This window comes from Kwoniella shivajii, chromosome 6, assembly GCF_035658355.1.
Source record: "Kwoniella shivajii chromosome 6, complete sequence".
Classification (NCBI taxonomy): domain Eukaryota; kingdom Fungi; phylum Basidiomycota; class Tremellomycetes; order Tremellales; family Cryptococcaceae; genus Kwoniella; species Kwoniella shivajii.
Window position 1 is genome coordinate 1,492,819 of NC_085913.1, and position 15,200 is coordinate 1,508,018.

Consider the following 15,200-nt stretch of genomic DNA (forward strand, 5'->3'; position numbering starts at 1 on the left):
TCATACTCGTAGACAGATCATCTCGAGCTCGACTTCTTGAAACAGCTGACAATCTGAGGAATGCACTCAGAGAATACGGACGTATCACTTGGATGTGTGTACCTATAGGTGACAAAGTATGCACTGCACATATATACATCACAAACTTGACACTGTTATTCAAGCAAGACTTTGCGGTAGCAGGAACAGGCAGGAAGGATGTCATGAACAGGAAAATGGCATAGAAGGAGAAGAGGAAGGACCACAGTCTGTGGCTAGGAATAGATTTCCCATCAGCTCAAGAACTTACTCATGTCACATTACAAGGTCCAAATCAAATGCTTGTCAATAATGCCATCATACGAGAATGGTCAAAGCAGGATAAATTCTTCTTGGAAACCAAAGGAACCCTTCATCTACCTTATGCAAATTCAGTCAGACTCGTTTCAACGCCAGACAATCGCTCCCGTCACGCTTTGCTTGTGTAAAGATGAACATGTTGGTAATATCAAGGAACTTACTGCTTATGTAAAAGGTAGCACTTTCGAAGGTGGCACAAAAGTGTTCAGTGATGAAAGGCCTAAAGACACCGCTACTGAAGATCTCGATGACTAAACATAGGAGGGATAAATGCATCTCCTTCGCGTCCTTTGAATGAAATGATCTTACAATGCATGGTGTGATCAGAGCAACAAGTTTTGAATCGGTAAACAGTCACACTGCTAGCAGCTGGAGGCATACATAGCTCACTTTTGCGATACGTATTGAACCGCCATACATCACAAGTCCAGAGGTGAAAGCTTGTCGTGTTGGCGTATATGTTGTGATTATACTATTAGCTCGCATACCAACATCATCACTGACGGAAATACGTCACTGTCGACTTGATACGGCTAATCTGACTTCATCGGACTACATCCGTTTAAAAGAGGTACAGTAAATGAGCTTCACTAATCACATTCGGAAGGCAACGGATGACAAAGCAGCTGGATGGAAGGCGGTCTCGATCAATGGAGTTCAAGATTCGTCATGACCTGCTACGTAAACTTGATCGAAGGCTTCGGGGACATGCTTGCATCAAGCCAAGTCAGACATTGCTTTTTGGAATATCAGAAATTTATAAAATGGTAGTCTTCAGCACGCATAGCAGCCGGCCAATTTCCAGCTCTTCACGTTACTGTATAATCTTCTGCTCTCAATCACATCCGACCTGATTAAGCAATAAACTCTTCATCTTATTGATCAGATCATATAGTAAATATACTGTTCACTACTTTGCTTTCTTTCACCGGACATGTTTGATTCGTCAACTACTGCCAAAGACGATACAATCGATGCTCCTAAAATATATTCCTACGTCGCCACCTTCGAGCCGCGGGATCGACATCGACAGATTGAAAGTATCATTGAAGGTTCTCTAGAACACCCTGGACGCATCGGCCTTCGAGGGACTGGGAGTGCAGGTGTTTTTATGGGAACATGGAATTCTACTGACTATTCGAGAGTCACGATCACTCCAATATCCTCCAAGAACGCATTCAATCATGATAGTCAGGGCTCCAATCTGGATGATCAACCATTCACGGTGAATGCTAAGACGGAGATATCTAGACTCTCTCATATTCAGACTAAGCCTTGCCAGAGATTCGATACAAGTTCTTTTGATCACGCTACACTCGAGTATACAGATGACGCCTCATACACACAGCTTAAAGACTGGATCAATCAGGAAACATTCAGATTCGATTCTACTGAAAATCTTCGAGATGAGAACATTCGACTTCAACAACAAGATCATCTGACCTACAAATCGGTGCCCGTCACCATGCACCTTTACAATAGAAGGACCAAGGGTACAACAAAATACGTCGATACACTCAAGAACTGGCGCGTGCGCTGGTGTGAAGCAACCATCACCCTTGGAGGAGGTGTTCAAACACTGGAAGGTACCCCCACGCCTGGAGATATCGACTCCAAAGCGGGAGATACCCGAATCCAAACTTTGCCTGGGAGAGAAAAGAAGTCAGTCCGATTTTCCATGGACGATTTAATCGAAGAGAAAGCATGAGGAAAGGTTCATGCCACCATCTTGGCCTATGTGTGGCGGTTGTTCCACTTTTTCCGCTCCTGACATCCTACTGTTTCACGCCTGTTATTGATGGTTTGTATAGCAACAGGAGTCGTCTGTTCCCATATTGTCATCTGTTTCTACACTTTATTTTGGCATTCCTCATGATCTCGATCGAGCAAAAGATCCGCCCGGACCGCCATTGCCGCTCAGAGTATGTACATTCTAGCTGAGAAGTAGACTGAATATGCGATTAGTCATTATAGTATATAGCTACTGTATATGCATTATGGTATGTGAAATGTGTATCTGAAAAGGAACGAGAACGAAAATAAGATATGGAAGAATCTGCAACAAGGAAACGACATGATGACAAGGAAAGCCTTGATGAAAGTTAATCATTCGAATCAATTACCCAAACCTGAAGGAACACTCTTGAATCCCATTCTTTTAGCATATTCAACTTCTTCGGCTTTTGTCAAACCATCACCATTTTTACTCCAATTGGCTGAACTTGTTCTAGCTCTAAACTTATTGGTACGAACTTTGAACAATTCTTCCATGTTGAGAGGTTTGATGGGACCGAACAGTTCATCTGGATTCCTTAAAGATTGAGCTTCCAACGCTGCTCGAAGTTGAGGTGATTCAGCCCACGAAGGTGGAATGAAATCTTTTGTGCGATCTTCATCATCCGAATCAGAATATCTGAAGAACAAGTCATCAGTTTCTTCAGTTCCGATATGAGCAGAAATGATCGAATATCACTCACTCAGAAGCTATATCAGGCAATACAATATCTTCACTTTGGATCATGGCTGCTTTTTCATCTAATTGACTTTGTAATGCTACTCTGCTTTGTTGAAGAACGTTGTTTGCTGATGGGACAGCATTTGATTGTCTCATTGGTTGATGTGGAGGGTACTGCTGTTGCATGCTGGAAGGTCTTGAAGGCGGTCCTAAAGCTTTCCTCTCCCCATTTTGTGTCTGATTTTGTGGGACTAACGTGATAGTAGAAGACTGGGTCTGGGTCGAACTTTCGGCGACCCGGAAGACTGATGGACCGAGTTTACCTTGTTGGTGTTGTTGTAATTGGCCAATACTGGTTGATGAACCTAAAGTAGTAGGCTGCTTACTGGGTTTGAAAAGCTCTTTACCTTTGTTCGGGTTCGCTTGTTGGGCAAGAGGAACGACTCGTTTGTTATTAGAGCCATTCTGTGATTTGTTCAATGCAGCTGACGCTGCCGCTATTTTCCGTTTTCTAGCAGCTTCTTCCTCTGCGGCCTATCCAATCCAATATAGCGTCAGTAAATCTTACCCTTTCCCACAACAATGCAATATACTTACCCTTAGTTTAGCAGCTTGAGCTTCCTTCTCAGCCTTTTCTTTGTCCGCTTTCTCCTTAGCAATCTGAGCAGTCTTATCTTCCCTCTCCTTCTTCCTCTTCTCATATTCGATTCTCAATCGTCTCTTCTCCTCTAGTTCAAGAACCTTGGCTTTTCGTTCCTCGTCAGCTCGAATTCGCTCTTCTTCAGCCTTCTTCTTCGCCAATGCTTGTCGTTTAGCCTCCGCCTCCTTAAGCGCGGTCTTTCTCTCGATAGTGGCTTGTTCCTATTTGTTAGCAAATAATGTCAGCTTCAGTTCTACACAATGTGTCAATGTCAACGATCAAATTCACCTTCTTTGCAGCAGCGGCAGCTAATTGTACACTCTTGACAGGACCAGTAGCGGGCTTAACACCTAAAGCCTTAGCGGCCATAGAGTTAGCCTGGCCGAGAACGCTTCCGGTTGTAACAACGGATGAAGTGGACATATTGAGCGGTGTAGGAGCGAAGTTAGATGATAATGAGGGCATCTTTCGATGAGTCTATATATAGCATATGTCAGCTTATCTGTGTCTTGTTGGGATTTGGCTGACAACTCACCTTGATCTCGACAGCCGGAGGGCCACGAGTAGAGTGTTTGGATTCGATTTCTTCTTCTTCTTCATCATCGTCATCGTATAACTCATCCAGCTCATCTTCCTCGTCATCTCCTTGCATCTCTTCATCCTCATCGACACTAGACTCTCTGGCTTTTCGGACATTCTTCTTTTGCTCAGTGGCGTTCGAGAGAGCAAGTCTCTCTTTCTCCTTCATCACAGTCACGGAAGACTGATGCACTTGTTTATCTTCTCTTCCATGTAGCGCTGGTGCTTCATGATGCATTAGAGGGCGTGTGGGTGTTCCGGTAGGGGTAGTCGACCGTTGCTCAATCTCAATCGGGACAGCGACATGGCCTGCCATGGTGTTCCTCGAATCGATAGGGAGAAGTTCTTCCATAACGGATTGCTCTTCAACCATGTCCTCTTCCTCTTCAGGTGACATAGGGGGTTGAGTTGGTTTTTGAAGTAGCATGAGATCTGGCGTAGTCGATCTAGCAGTTTTCTGCTGTATCTTAGGCTGGGGATCGATTTCCATCACCGTTGCCTCCTCGTCATCCTGTTGTTCAGAGTCTGCTTTAGTAGCCTCCTTCATCAATCTCTCCAGTTCCACTTCAGCTAATCTCTCCTCTTCCAGTTCTCTGGCCAATCTCTGAGCCTCTTCTTCCGCGCCACTACCTCCAAGACCAAGTAAGCCGGCACCGATACTGCCTAATCCACGTAAGAACCCTGTACCCGTACTCTTCGCTTGAGGCATCCGAGCAGCATTTGTAGACGCAGCCAGAGCAGCTTTCTGTTTGGCCAACTCTTTAGCAGCTGTCTTCTCTCTTAATTCGTCGAGCGCTTTGGTAACCCTATGTATATCTGATCGTTGATTCTCATTTTGAGTTGAAGATAATGGATTGATCGATCGACCCTGTGAGTTTGGCTGGGAAGTCGTAGCTGATGTACCAAAAGATGGGGTTTTACTGGGCATGTTTGGACGTGATAATGGTCCAGGTGTACGGGCAGGTAAAGCGTCCGTATAGTCAGGGACGGGAATCTCAATGACAACTTTGGCTGTTTTTTCAGGTCTTTTCTCTTCTGCACTGTCATCGTCTTCTTCATTCCTTGCTTGATCTGACTTTCGCTTGAGCCCGCCGGGTGGTACTAAGCTTTTCCTCATGCCATTCAAGTTCATAGTCGTGCTCTGCCTTTGGTTAGGGGCAGCGAAAGACTGTCGAATGGCCGAATTGGCCTCCGTCATTGGAAGACCACTGATAGGTACTGCACCGGTGCCAAGAGCTTTACTGAGCCATGACGATCGGACTTGTCTGATAGGCTGGACTGCTCCAGTAGTGATTGTGGGCAGTGCGAAAGAGGTGGGCATGGTGGGGTCGACCTTTCGCTCTGGTTCAGGTTCAGGTTCAACCTCACGCTCAGGTTCTTCTTGAAAGATAACGGCAGTCTCAGCTGTAGCAGAGGGAGCAGTGCTTTGAACTTCCGCTACAACGACCTCTGTTTGAGGTAAGACTTCCTCGGCATCATCTGTTACTCGAGAATCAACCTGCTCTGCTGACGTGATAGGTCCCTTTGTAGATCGAGCAGAAGATGAGCTGTTCCGCTCGTTGTCGGCGATTACTGTTGACTCTTTGATAGCATTGGCGGCAGGACCGTTGAGTGAGATGGCTGATCCCTGTGCGATATCTTTTGGTTGATTGTCAATTTCGATAGGTTCCGAAACTTCTTCTATATCCTGGACAATTGTAGGTTCAGCCATTTCCACTTCTATAGGTTCTTCGACTTTCTCCTTCTGTTTCTTGCTTCTTGAAGAATTCGATTTCTCCTTCACGTCATCCTTTGTTTTCCTTGATGATTTAGATTTCTCCGAAGAAGTGGTGGATATACTAGCACTATTATCCAGACTTGTACTTGCGCTAGTGGGAGGTGAATTTTCATCATTTTCTACCGTCTTTTTTGATTTCCCTTTCTTAGCTTTCGGTTTAGCTTTGGCCTTCTCTACCTTTGATTTGAGTGGATTAGCTTTAGGTGATGCGATAGGTGTGGGAGAAAGAGTGGATACGTTGAGAGATCGAGGTTGAAGTGGTGAAAGTGCTTGACGAGAAACATTCTGTCTGTTACTTGGACTCGGAGCTAGATGAACATTCAAGCCTTTTACTTTATCGTTTCTGTCTTTGGCAGCTGCTGTAGTAGCCCTAGTCTTCTTGACTGTCTGTGTACGTGATGGAGTTTTCATCAATTCCGTTATTGGTGCTCTGTAAAAACCAATGAATAACGTCAGTTCCCATTTGAATTCTAGCTGTCCCGACCAAGATCACAGCACAGTACAGATTGACTTACCTGTTTTGTCGATCCAGTATCTGATCCATGTAACTATCTAACCAACCATACCCAATAGCGCTGATCGATTCTTCCAATTCTGATAAACTGGTTACGGCGGCTTTTCTCAGTCCATCTCTCAGATTGAAAGCATAATGATCGAACGTTGGCATATCCTGGGATAGGAATGACATCTTGAAATCAAGTCTTCTCTCACTGATGATAGTATGTATGACTTTGAAGGTTGAAGGTTGGGGAAGGGTAAGAGAAAGACAAGAAGAAGTGAAGAAGACAGAGAGGTGGATGTTTGTGTTAGTTTGCGATATAAACAAAACAAAATATCAACTCGAAACCCTGAGAAATCACTCACCTCCCATTTCTCCACGTGGCAAAATCAAGAAATGAAAATGGTGTAAACAAAGCATCAAACTAACCAGACCATGTATACATACAGTATCTTCTTCGTTCATCTACAGACAAGACAAAGCATACTAACAAGATGTCAGGATTATCAGGCAAGGTGAGTGGAGATCGTACAATTCAATGTATAAATACTTCATCTCGATCGAAATGGGCTAACGCGACTGCTTTTTTTTGGGTCAGACCAAGAAGGTGAGAGAGAAAAGATAAACAAACAATCAGGTCGCATATGATGATTTTTAACTGATTTTCCATGCCATACCCAGGTCACGACATACGGAAAGAAGAAGACTGTGAGATATCTCTACTTGAATGATATTGACGTTGTTCTATCAGGCAAGCTGATATATTCGTTATGCATAGCAAATCATCTCAGTTCATTCTGATATTTTGCACCCGGTCTCATCATCCCCTTTACCTCTGTCAAGGGTGAAACGACCAGTATTACAAAGCAAATTATCAAATGATATTACCAATTTACCTCCTACACCACTGCCCTCGCGAAAAGGAGCCTCCAATAAAGAGAAAGTCACAGTTATCGATGATTCCCTTTCAAGTCCGGAGATCATATTTAAAGCTAGAAAAGTAAATCGACCAGGGAAAGTAGTCATACCACGTTCACCAAGTCATTCACCAATCAAGAAGAATTCAAGAAGGGTCCCAGAAATTATCATACCTCTCAGGACTACAGCGAGAAAACCACTTGGCAGTTTAACAAAAAGATTTAGTGAAATCTCTATCGTTGATTCACCTGCTCCTGCTCTTGCGCCTAAATCTAAATCAGCCCAGTTACAACGTCCTTCTATTCCCAAACGGACGATACCAGACCCCCAAATCGCAATCGACGAATTATCAAAGACATGTTCGTTTCCTACCGTACATCATTTCTCTTCTTTCCTTTCTCAAGGGGACTTACCAGAGTATGGTGAAATTCGAAAAGTGGGAGAAGCTTCCTATTCGGAAGTATTTGGTCTTACTTCCTCTACAAACTCAGACGAAATCAAATACGTCCTAAAAGTGATACCGTTACTCTCCTTGACTCCTTCAGAGAAGATAGTGGATAAGCCTATGCCCGATAGCAGTAAGCCCGAAGACGTAAAGAAGGAAATAGAAGTCACGAAAAGAATGGGTCAAGTTCCCGGAGGGGGCTTTGTCGAGTTCATTGCGTGAGTTGGTGATCTTGTGAAAGACATATGGCAGAGGGAGTCACTGACGTTCCTTTGTTAGAGCGTATATGGTGCAAGGCGAATACCCTGAAGCTTTATTGGACAAATGGGATTTGTTCAAAGGTACAGAAGGTTCAGCAAGCGTCCGTCCATGTAAGTGTATCACCCATCCTCCCTCCCGCTGATGACTTAAACTAACTGTTCGAATTTCCTTTCTTAGCCGCACTCCCTGCTACGCAGAAATACTGCCTTTTGGTACTTTCTCATGCTGGAACTGATCTCGAGACATTCAAATTTTCACAGAATCAAGGATGGCTTCAAGCCGCAGGCATCTTTTGGCAATTAGCTTCTTCTTTAGCAAGAGCAGAAAGATGGACTGAATTCGAGGTATGCCAATCCCCTACTATCCTTTGATGGGGGTGTTAAAGCTGATCAGCGAAACATAGCATCGCGATCTGCATGAAGGCCAAATTCTGATTCAACCAGTTTCGACGTCGTCAAGTGATCAACAAGAGAATTACTTGAACCCTGACTTAACGGGACTGAAACTCACCATAATCGACTTCGGTTTATCGAGACTTTCGTTACCTTTACCTGGTAAAAAAGATGAGTCGAAATCGGTATCTTTATGGAATGAAATTCCTGAAGAGGTATATGAAGGTAAAGGATTGCAGTGGGATCTTTATCGATCAATGAGAGATAAGCTTCTAATTGGAAATAGCTGGGATGGATTTAACCCAATTACCAATGTAATGGTATGTTTCTACACGATAATACTCTCACTTGTCGAGTGAACCGTTCGCTGATGGTCTGACACAGTGGTTGCATTACATAATCCGATACATGTTAACCAAACTTCGTCCACCTAAATCACCAAATAGGAGGTCATCAAGAGCCACTGCAATGTACCAACAAGAAGAGAAGGCTTATTTGATGTTAGGTCAAGTCGAGAAAGTCTTAGGGTGGAGTGTGGACTATGATGGTATAGGAAAACGAAGAGGATTAAGAGGTGATGTTAAAGTTGTATTTGAAAAGAAGTTGATCAGTGTGCAAGAAGTATTCACGTGGGGTCAACAACAAGGTTGGATTACTGAAGCCTGATTCACTTTATTGTGTTTTCAAGAACAGCGATTGGGATTGTGATCAATTGGGAAAAAGACAATGAAACACAGGGTTGACAAGAACGAATTGGCAAGGACTTTTTTTGTTTTGGGATTTCATTGAGGGGGGGAAATATATCCGGAAATGTATATAAGATTTAGTATTAGGTGTATAATGATATGACTATGTTATAACGATCTGATATCCTATATCCTATATATTGCACATCAAGTCCGACTCCAGGATGGAGTCACGAACAATGACAATGTTAGGATTTCAATATCTGCTGACTCGGAATACTGGAATGCCATGTTCACTTATATAACACACAATATGGCTTTAGCCTAAATGGTTGATCAACTTGTTTGCGCATCGAAAAGGGTTCTTGCCAGGCATTCATGTCTTTCCATACAACGTTTGTGCTCGCAAATGGTCATCTAAATAAACAGTCTTACACTGAAGCTACTAACATCGTATTGAAACTCACACCCATCTCCGAGCTCAAGAGCAAATCTGGATTTGGACGAGAAATGAAATGAAATTAAGCCCTCAGTCTCTCTAATTCCTTTTCTAGCTTATCTCTTTTCTGCTTCAACATCATGACTTTTTTCCTTTGCAGAATACTCAGTTCTCTCATGTTGATATCGTTGATTTTGGACGTTGTGTCTTTTTCTTGTGCATCATCTTCTACTGCGCTGGATAGTGAGGTTTGGGGTTGGGTCGGTGGTGTTGGGCGAGATGACTGAAGGATCTTCAACTATAAATCCCAGATATTTCATTGATGTTAGCTTTGTATTCCATGACTGATCGAGGTACTCACTCTCTCCTCCAACGTGGATACTCTGGCTTTCTCCGACTCTACCATATTTTCAGCTTTCACTATCAACTGATCGATTTGAGGTGCTAAGGAAGTTGCCAAAGCTGATTTATGAGTTAGGATTGTAGGTTCAGGAAGGACGAGGAAGTGCTGTACCGCAATATACAGAGCGAAACAACAAGGCAAGGCAAAACGTCAGCTTGAACTCTTGTGAGGGCCCGATCGAAGTTTAGGTCGTCCCATTATGATTATGATTGTGATTGTGATTGTGATTGTGATTGAGATTGTGAATGATGTTGAAATCTCCCTTTTAAACTTACGTGTTTATGCTTCATGACTTTACTCAACCTAGGTAAATCTTTAATTCCAGGTTCGAATTTATCTATACCATTATTCAAAGTTCTGGAACAGTTTTCAGTAGCTTGAACGCAATCTTCTAATGCGTTTAAGAAATCAGATGAAGGTGGATTAGGATAAATTGATTCTCTAGGTAAATGTCTTGAAGATGATGCGTATGCCATGGCTGTCCAAGATTCTGATAGTGGGCTGATCTTATGTTCGGGTGAGGTTGAGTGTCGTTGTACCTGAAGATTGTTATAGACCAAATTGCGCTGTCGTTCAGTCGACGATTGAATGAGAGTGAGAGTGAGAGAATCTTGTTTACAAACATTTTCATTCATCGGACAAAGAGACGCGTCAATACATGCATCAAGACAATCAAAGACCACGTGGCACCGTGACGACTTTTTCATAAGTTATCCATCCTCTGCCAGATGCATGTTAAAATGGGAATAGTCAAATAGCAGCAAATTGGAATGATGAGGTCTGCGAAGCACCCTAGCTTAGACTGCACGTTCATTTTCAGGAAACGATGTGATGACTATTTACTACCAGGATGCAAATCGCTTCATCTAGTATAACACCTACTCTTTGTATCCGTCAAACGGCAGGATAAAGAGAGCGATTGAGAGATAAATGATTTATCTTGAATCCTTGACCTTCAATAAAGGCGTTCGATCGTCTGGGGTCGCTCTGTGATAATCCTGTATCTTATTCCAGCAGCTCATTCTAAATATTTCTGAACATGTCCCAATGGGCTTGCGACTTTGTCATCGCCATTCCAAAGGGAGCGTAGATGCACAATCAACGATCCATAACGTTCTGTATCGCAGATACAGGATTGTGACTTTGCTTACAAAGACATTCCTTTGATAATGGACTCCTGACAATCTCGTTTTTCATTCCTTTCAGCTTTTATCCTCATCTCCTCGTCCAAACCACTAAAAATAGTCGTTTGATCTTTCACTTACTCACGTGTGGGGAATAATGGACTGGGTGTCTGTTCAAAAGTGTTTGTGACTATCCATGATTGAAGAATATCGACTGGGTGATGACATCAAGAACCCTACCGGAACACTGTCACATTGGATAAACTTGGATATCGTAGCTCAACTAAGGATATCTTGTGTATCAACAGCCAGGTCGTCTCCTTACGAGGCTCAAGTGCACCAAGTTCGTAAAGTCAGCGAGACTACATTTGCTGGATATATTCGGAATTGGGATTGAACCGAAAGGGTCTATCCGCTTATCTAGCAAAGAGAACCACGACGTTGGTCTAGTTGCTAGCATGTCCTCGAAAGCAGAAGACTTACTGGGAGAGTCGGGAGGAGAAGGTGAAGGAGCAGGAGCGGGGCTTGATGAAGTGATATCTTCTACCAGCAGGACACTAACAGAAGGTGCCCCTACCACTGGACTCAATTCAGCTACGAATATACCATCCGGTCATAGAATGGACACACTCAATCAAGTGGAATCTACCAAAGAAATCACACCAACTACTTCCAGCTCGCTTGCGAGAACCGAAAGTTCAAGAACCAGCATTACAAGTGCTATTGATGATGAATTCTTGACTACAACAAGTACTGAACCGGAATCAATGAGTGATAGGAAGAAGTTCACCTCGTCAACTTCCGATGTTGAAGCGATTGAGACTACCTCTGATAAATTGATGCCTTCTACCACCTCACGAAACATACTTTCCCCGACTACGACTTCATCGAGCGGCAAGATACCTACCACTACATCCAGATCCATCTTAAACACGGGCAGCTCAGCACTCAGTCTGTTAATATCCTCAACTACTTCGTCGAGTCCGACCACGTTTTCATCCTCAATACCTATGTTGACCGAGTCATCATCTATCACTACTACAAGTCTCAGTTCAGCTAGCGAAGAGTCAACTTCGGAGGAACCGTAAGTCCCAGCATCTTTGAATTCCCATCTTCCCCGTGGTTTTGCGTGAAATCAGAGTATTGACACTTTATCAGCACAAGTGCCACAAGTGATTCACCCCCCGTCATTGTCACCATCTCAGCGGGGAAAAACGTTACTTTGACTTCATCGATCTATTCGACCCCATCAGGAAGTAGTACGAGCAGTGTTAACGGGACTGCTCAAGCTGCAAATGAAGATAGCAAAGGATCCATCTTGAATACGAATAATAATCTGTTCCCCTTGGGTATGGTCATAGTGGTCGTAGGTGGTAAGTCGTTCATTCAATTCGTCCAAGTCGACCTACTACATAATGGGGGAAGCACTTCAATCTCAAACGATCACCTCCGTGTGAACCGATTCGATAACGAGTACTACTGATTATGGATTGCGTACAGGGATATTCGGGTTAGTAGCGATATTATGGATCACAATGAAATGTCTCGGAATCACCCAAAAACGAAACAGGTTAAGAGGAGCAATACCATCTTTCGTACCTCCTGAAAGGATTGATTTTCCAGAATCAACAACGGATGACAAGTTTGATTTCACTCCAGCTATCAATCATCATCACGAACAACGAAACCACCAACATCAACGTAAAGATAGTGGTGGTGGTGTAAACTATTGGGATGACCATTTTATTGATCAAGATCCTAGATCAATCACTATCACACCTACACAGATGGAAAGTGCTGGAATTGCAGGTAGAGGTGTAGGTGTTGGTCGTGGCTATCCATTCGATCAAATGCCCCCACCACTAGCCCCACATTATCAACAACAACATCAACTAGATGCGTATATACCCGATATACCTCCTGTGGGAAAGGATCAATTAGCAGGTCCAAACGATGCTGTCTTCTACCCTATGCAGGATTCACACCCATACCAATCCTCAGTCAATCAACCTCAAAGATACGACTCACAAGCTGCCCAAAGATCTCAAGGTGCCTTACAAAGGAACGACAGTTTGACGATGGATGGGATCTATGACGGTGTGGAAAGAAGTGGCAGTCTCACTGGGAATGACGGGAAATTCAGTCAAAAGAATAACAAAGATTGTAATGGTGGTTATGTCTGATCTTGCTCACGTGTGTATATCGATTAGGATATGGAAACTGGATAACTGATTATGAAGACGAACTTTTGTGAGTAAAATGGCTCGTGGAGAAAAGTAGATAAGTATAGTACAGTAGTCACACCTTTCAATAACGCAAATGTAAATGAAATCGGTATATACAAATGTTTGAATGACTCTAGGTATCTGGGCCCCATTTTACAATTGAAGTAAATTTCGCTATATTAATTGCATGATCAGACATCCATAATCAGTCAGGCATACCAAGAAGACACAACAACATCGAGCACTAGCAGCGGGAATTGTACACATATAGATTTTTACATATCCTTCCTCTAATGATGTACACGTATCAAACCGAAAATCTAAAATACAACTTGGCTTAAATCGTCTTCCCAGGCCGTCTGCTTGTCAAAGTAGTAGTCGTTAATGACTGATTTGTCCGATTTAGCATATAAATCAACTGGGATAGGTCCAATGTAATGCACACTGAGGACAGGCCAATCACACCGCGTCAGTTTCCATTATCAATCCTGTGGGTACAGCATACGTTTATGTAGACTAAGAAGAAGAATAAGGGTAGAGACGACTTACTCTCCAAATCCACCAACATAATAGATATTATCGATATCTAATCTAGCCCATATACTCACATGTGGTGAATCTTCGTTACCAGGTAACCAGTATTTTGAATCTGGATGATATGACGTATAGCATTTTGATAATTCGCGAGATTCATCTTTCGATATATCTCTGAGGGTAGTAACATTCTACACGAACCGTTAATCAAAAAATAAAATAGCAATTAGCAGTCAGGATTTTGATGAAAGAGCGGAGTCAACTATCAGAATACACTTACCCCCATCAAAGCTACTCTGCCTCTACTCATGGGAGATCTGATACCCTCAGTGGGCATACTGACTGTATAAGCTACGTGATGTCCTGGATCGTTGAATATGTTCTGAGTAGATCGGGATATCGGCATTAAGATAATTGTCAATGATCCGTTAGAATAACATGGCGCATGATACTGCGAACCCCATACGGTCAGCTCATCTCATAGCTCAATAGCACATTGGATAGCTGAGAATTTGGATTCACCTCCATCATAGCGAATGGTCTCCCTTTGGTCCCAACACGATCAGCTTAAATGAATTTCGAAACATTTGTGATCGAGTCAAAGCTTGACTTGAGGACTCACCTGCAAGATCCGATTCCTCAGGAAACACACTTGCCATGGTACCGGTCTTGACGTCCTTCACTATTATTCTAGCATTATGGGCTGTTGTCGATATCGACAGAAGTCAATAAAAACGTTATTACATTGGCCGACGAGGTGTCAAGAGGACATACCAGCTTCAGCTAATGTTTCGCGTCTGATCAGCTGATCTGAAGGAGGTACCGTCAAAGCCAAAGCGGTAGTGAAGTTGAGAAGAGCCAACAAAGATCTGAGAAACATCTTCACCACTTTCGATGGTATCTTTCAAAGCCATAAATTGACCAAGTTGTAATTGAGTCGATCAAGGAGCTGAAGTATCTGAATACTCTGGATGATCTGTTTGGCTCTATCGAGTATCTCTTTCTTACATTTCTCATCGCAGATCTTTGCGAGTATCGTCCAACCTCCACCGGAATACCTCTTAACCAGGCACGACCAATCGGCCGGCCGAATGGAATTACCGAGAATCGAACTATTGCCACCGCCACACTCAGTCATCCGAGATTGAGTATTCCCTAATCCCGCTTGATCGATGGCAGAAGTGCCACACTGAATAGTCAAAACTCCGCGAAACTCCGAGTATGGGATGTCATGCGAGTGGCTCAGAGAGAGGGAGAGAGATTTTGTATGGTGAGGGGAATTTCTCATTCACTGTGGTGGGTAGTGGGTTTGGCAATTCTCACTATACTACCAATCCGCTACTCTGTCACTGGGAACTCTGCTTTCGCTCGTGTCTCTGTTATTCCCCAATCGATCCCAACCAACTTTTGACTGGTGATCTCACTTCCCTTCTCCCTTCTCCTTCTTCATCCATCAAGTCTCAAAAAAGAGTGGAGGACATTTG

At 43.2% G+C, this 15,200-nt stretch overlaps 6 protein-coding genes across 6 annotated transcripts; 3 read left to right on the plus strand and 3 right to left on the minus strand.

Annotated features, from left to right (window-relative positions):
* Nucleotides 1–1,273: 1,273 nt before the first annotated feature.
* On the plus strand, nt 1,274–2,047 carry IL334_005019 (uncharacterized protein; the record flags this gene model as incomplete). Its single annotated transcript, XM_062936733.1, has 1 exon — nt 1,274–2,047. One exon carries the CDS (start codon nt 1,274–1,276, stop codon nt 2,045–2,047), a length of 774 nt encoding a protein of 257 aa, XP_062792784.1.
* Nucleotides 2,048–2,454: 407 nt separating this feature from the next.
* On the minus strand, nt 2,455–6,478 carry IL334_005020 (uncharacterized protein; the record flags this gene model as incomplete). Its single annotated transcript, XM_062936734.1, has 6 exons — nt 2,455–2,752; nt 2,817–3,328; nt 3,392–3,655; nt 3,723–3,911; nt 3,970–6,220; nt 6,306–6,478. 6 exons carry the CDS (start codon nt 6,476–6,478, stop codon nt 2,455–2,457), a joined length of 3,687 nt encoding a protein of 1,228 aa, XP_062792785.1.
* A 305-nt stretch (nt 6,479–6,783) lies between these two features.
* On the plus strand, nt 6,784–8,971 carry IL334_005021 (uncharacterized protein; the record flags this gene model as incomplete). Its single annotated transcript, XM_062936735.1, has 7 exons — nt 6,784–6,804; nt 6,971–6,997; nt 7,068–7,870; nt 7,932–8,023; nt 8,091–8,257; nt 8,317–8,625; nt 8,690–8,971. 7 exons carry the CDS (start codon nt 6,784–6,786, stop codon nt 8,969–8,971), a joined length of 1,701 nt encoding a protein of 566 aa, XP_062792786.1.
* A 541-nt stretch (nt 8,972–9,512) lies between these two features.
* IL334_005022 (uncharacterized protein) lies at nt 9,513–10,309 on the minus strand (the record flags this gene model as incomplete). The annotated part of the gene is made up of 3 exons (XM_062936736.1): nt 9,513–9,728; nt 9,792–9,938; nt 10,109–10,309. The coding sequence occupies 3 exons, from the start codon at nt 10,307–10,309 to the stop codon at nt 9,513–9,515; spliced, it is 564 nt and encodes a 187-aa protein (XP_062792787.1).
* A 1,106-nt stretch (nt 10,310–11,415) lies between these two features.
* Nucleotides 11,416–13,140, plus strand: IL334_005023 (uncharacterized protein; the record flags this gene model as incomplete). The annotated part of the gene is made up of 3 exons (XM_062936737.1): nt 11,416–12,041; nt 12,116–12,330; nt 12,458–13,140. The coding sequence occupies 3 exons, from the start codon at nt 11,416–11,418 to the stop codon at nt 13,138–13,140; spliced, it is 1,524 nt and encodes a 507-aa protein (XP_062792788.1).
* Nucleotides 13,141–13,502: 362 nt separating this feature from the next.
* IL334_005024 (uncharacterized protein) lies at nt 13,503–14,596 on the minus strand (the record flags this gene model as incomplete). The annotated part of the gene is made up of 6 exons (XM_062936738.1): nt 13,503–13,626; nt 13,732–13,907; nt 13,997–14,167; nt 14,239–14,261; nt 14,339–14,419; nt 14,491–14,596. The coding sequence occupies 6 exons, from the start codon at nt 14,594–14,596 to the stop codon at nt 13,503–13,505; spliced, it is 681 nt and encodes a 226-aa protein (XP_062792789.1).
* Nucleotides 14,597–15,200: the final 604 nt, after the last annotated feature.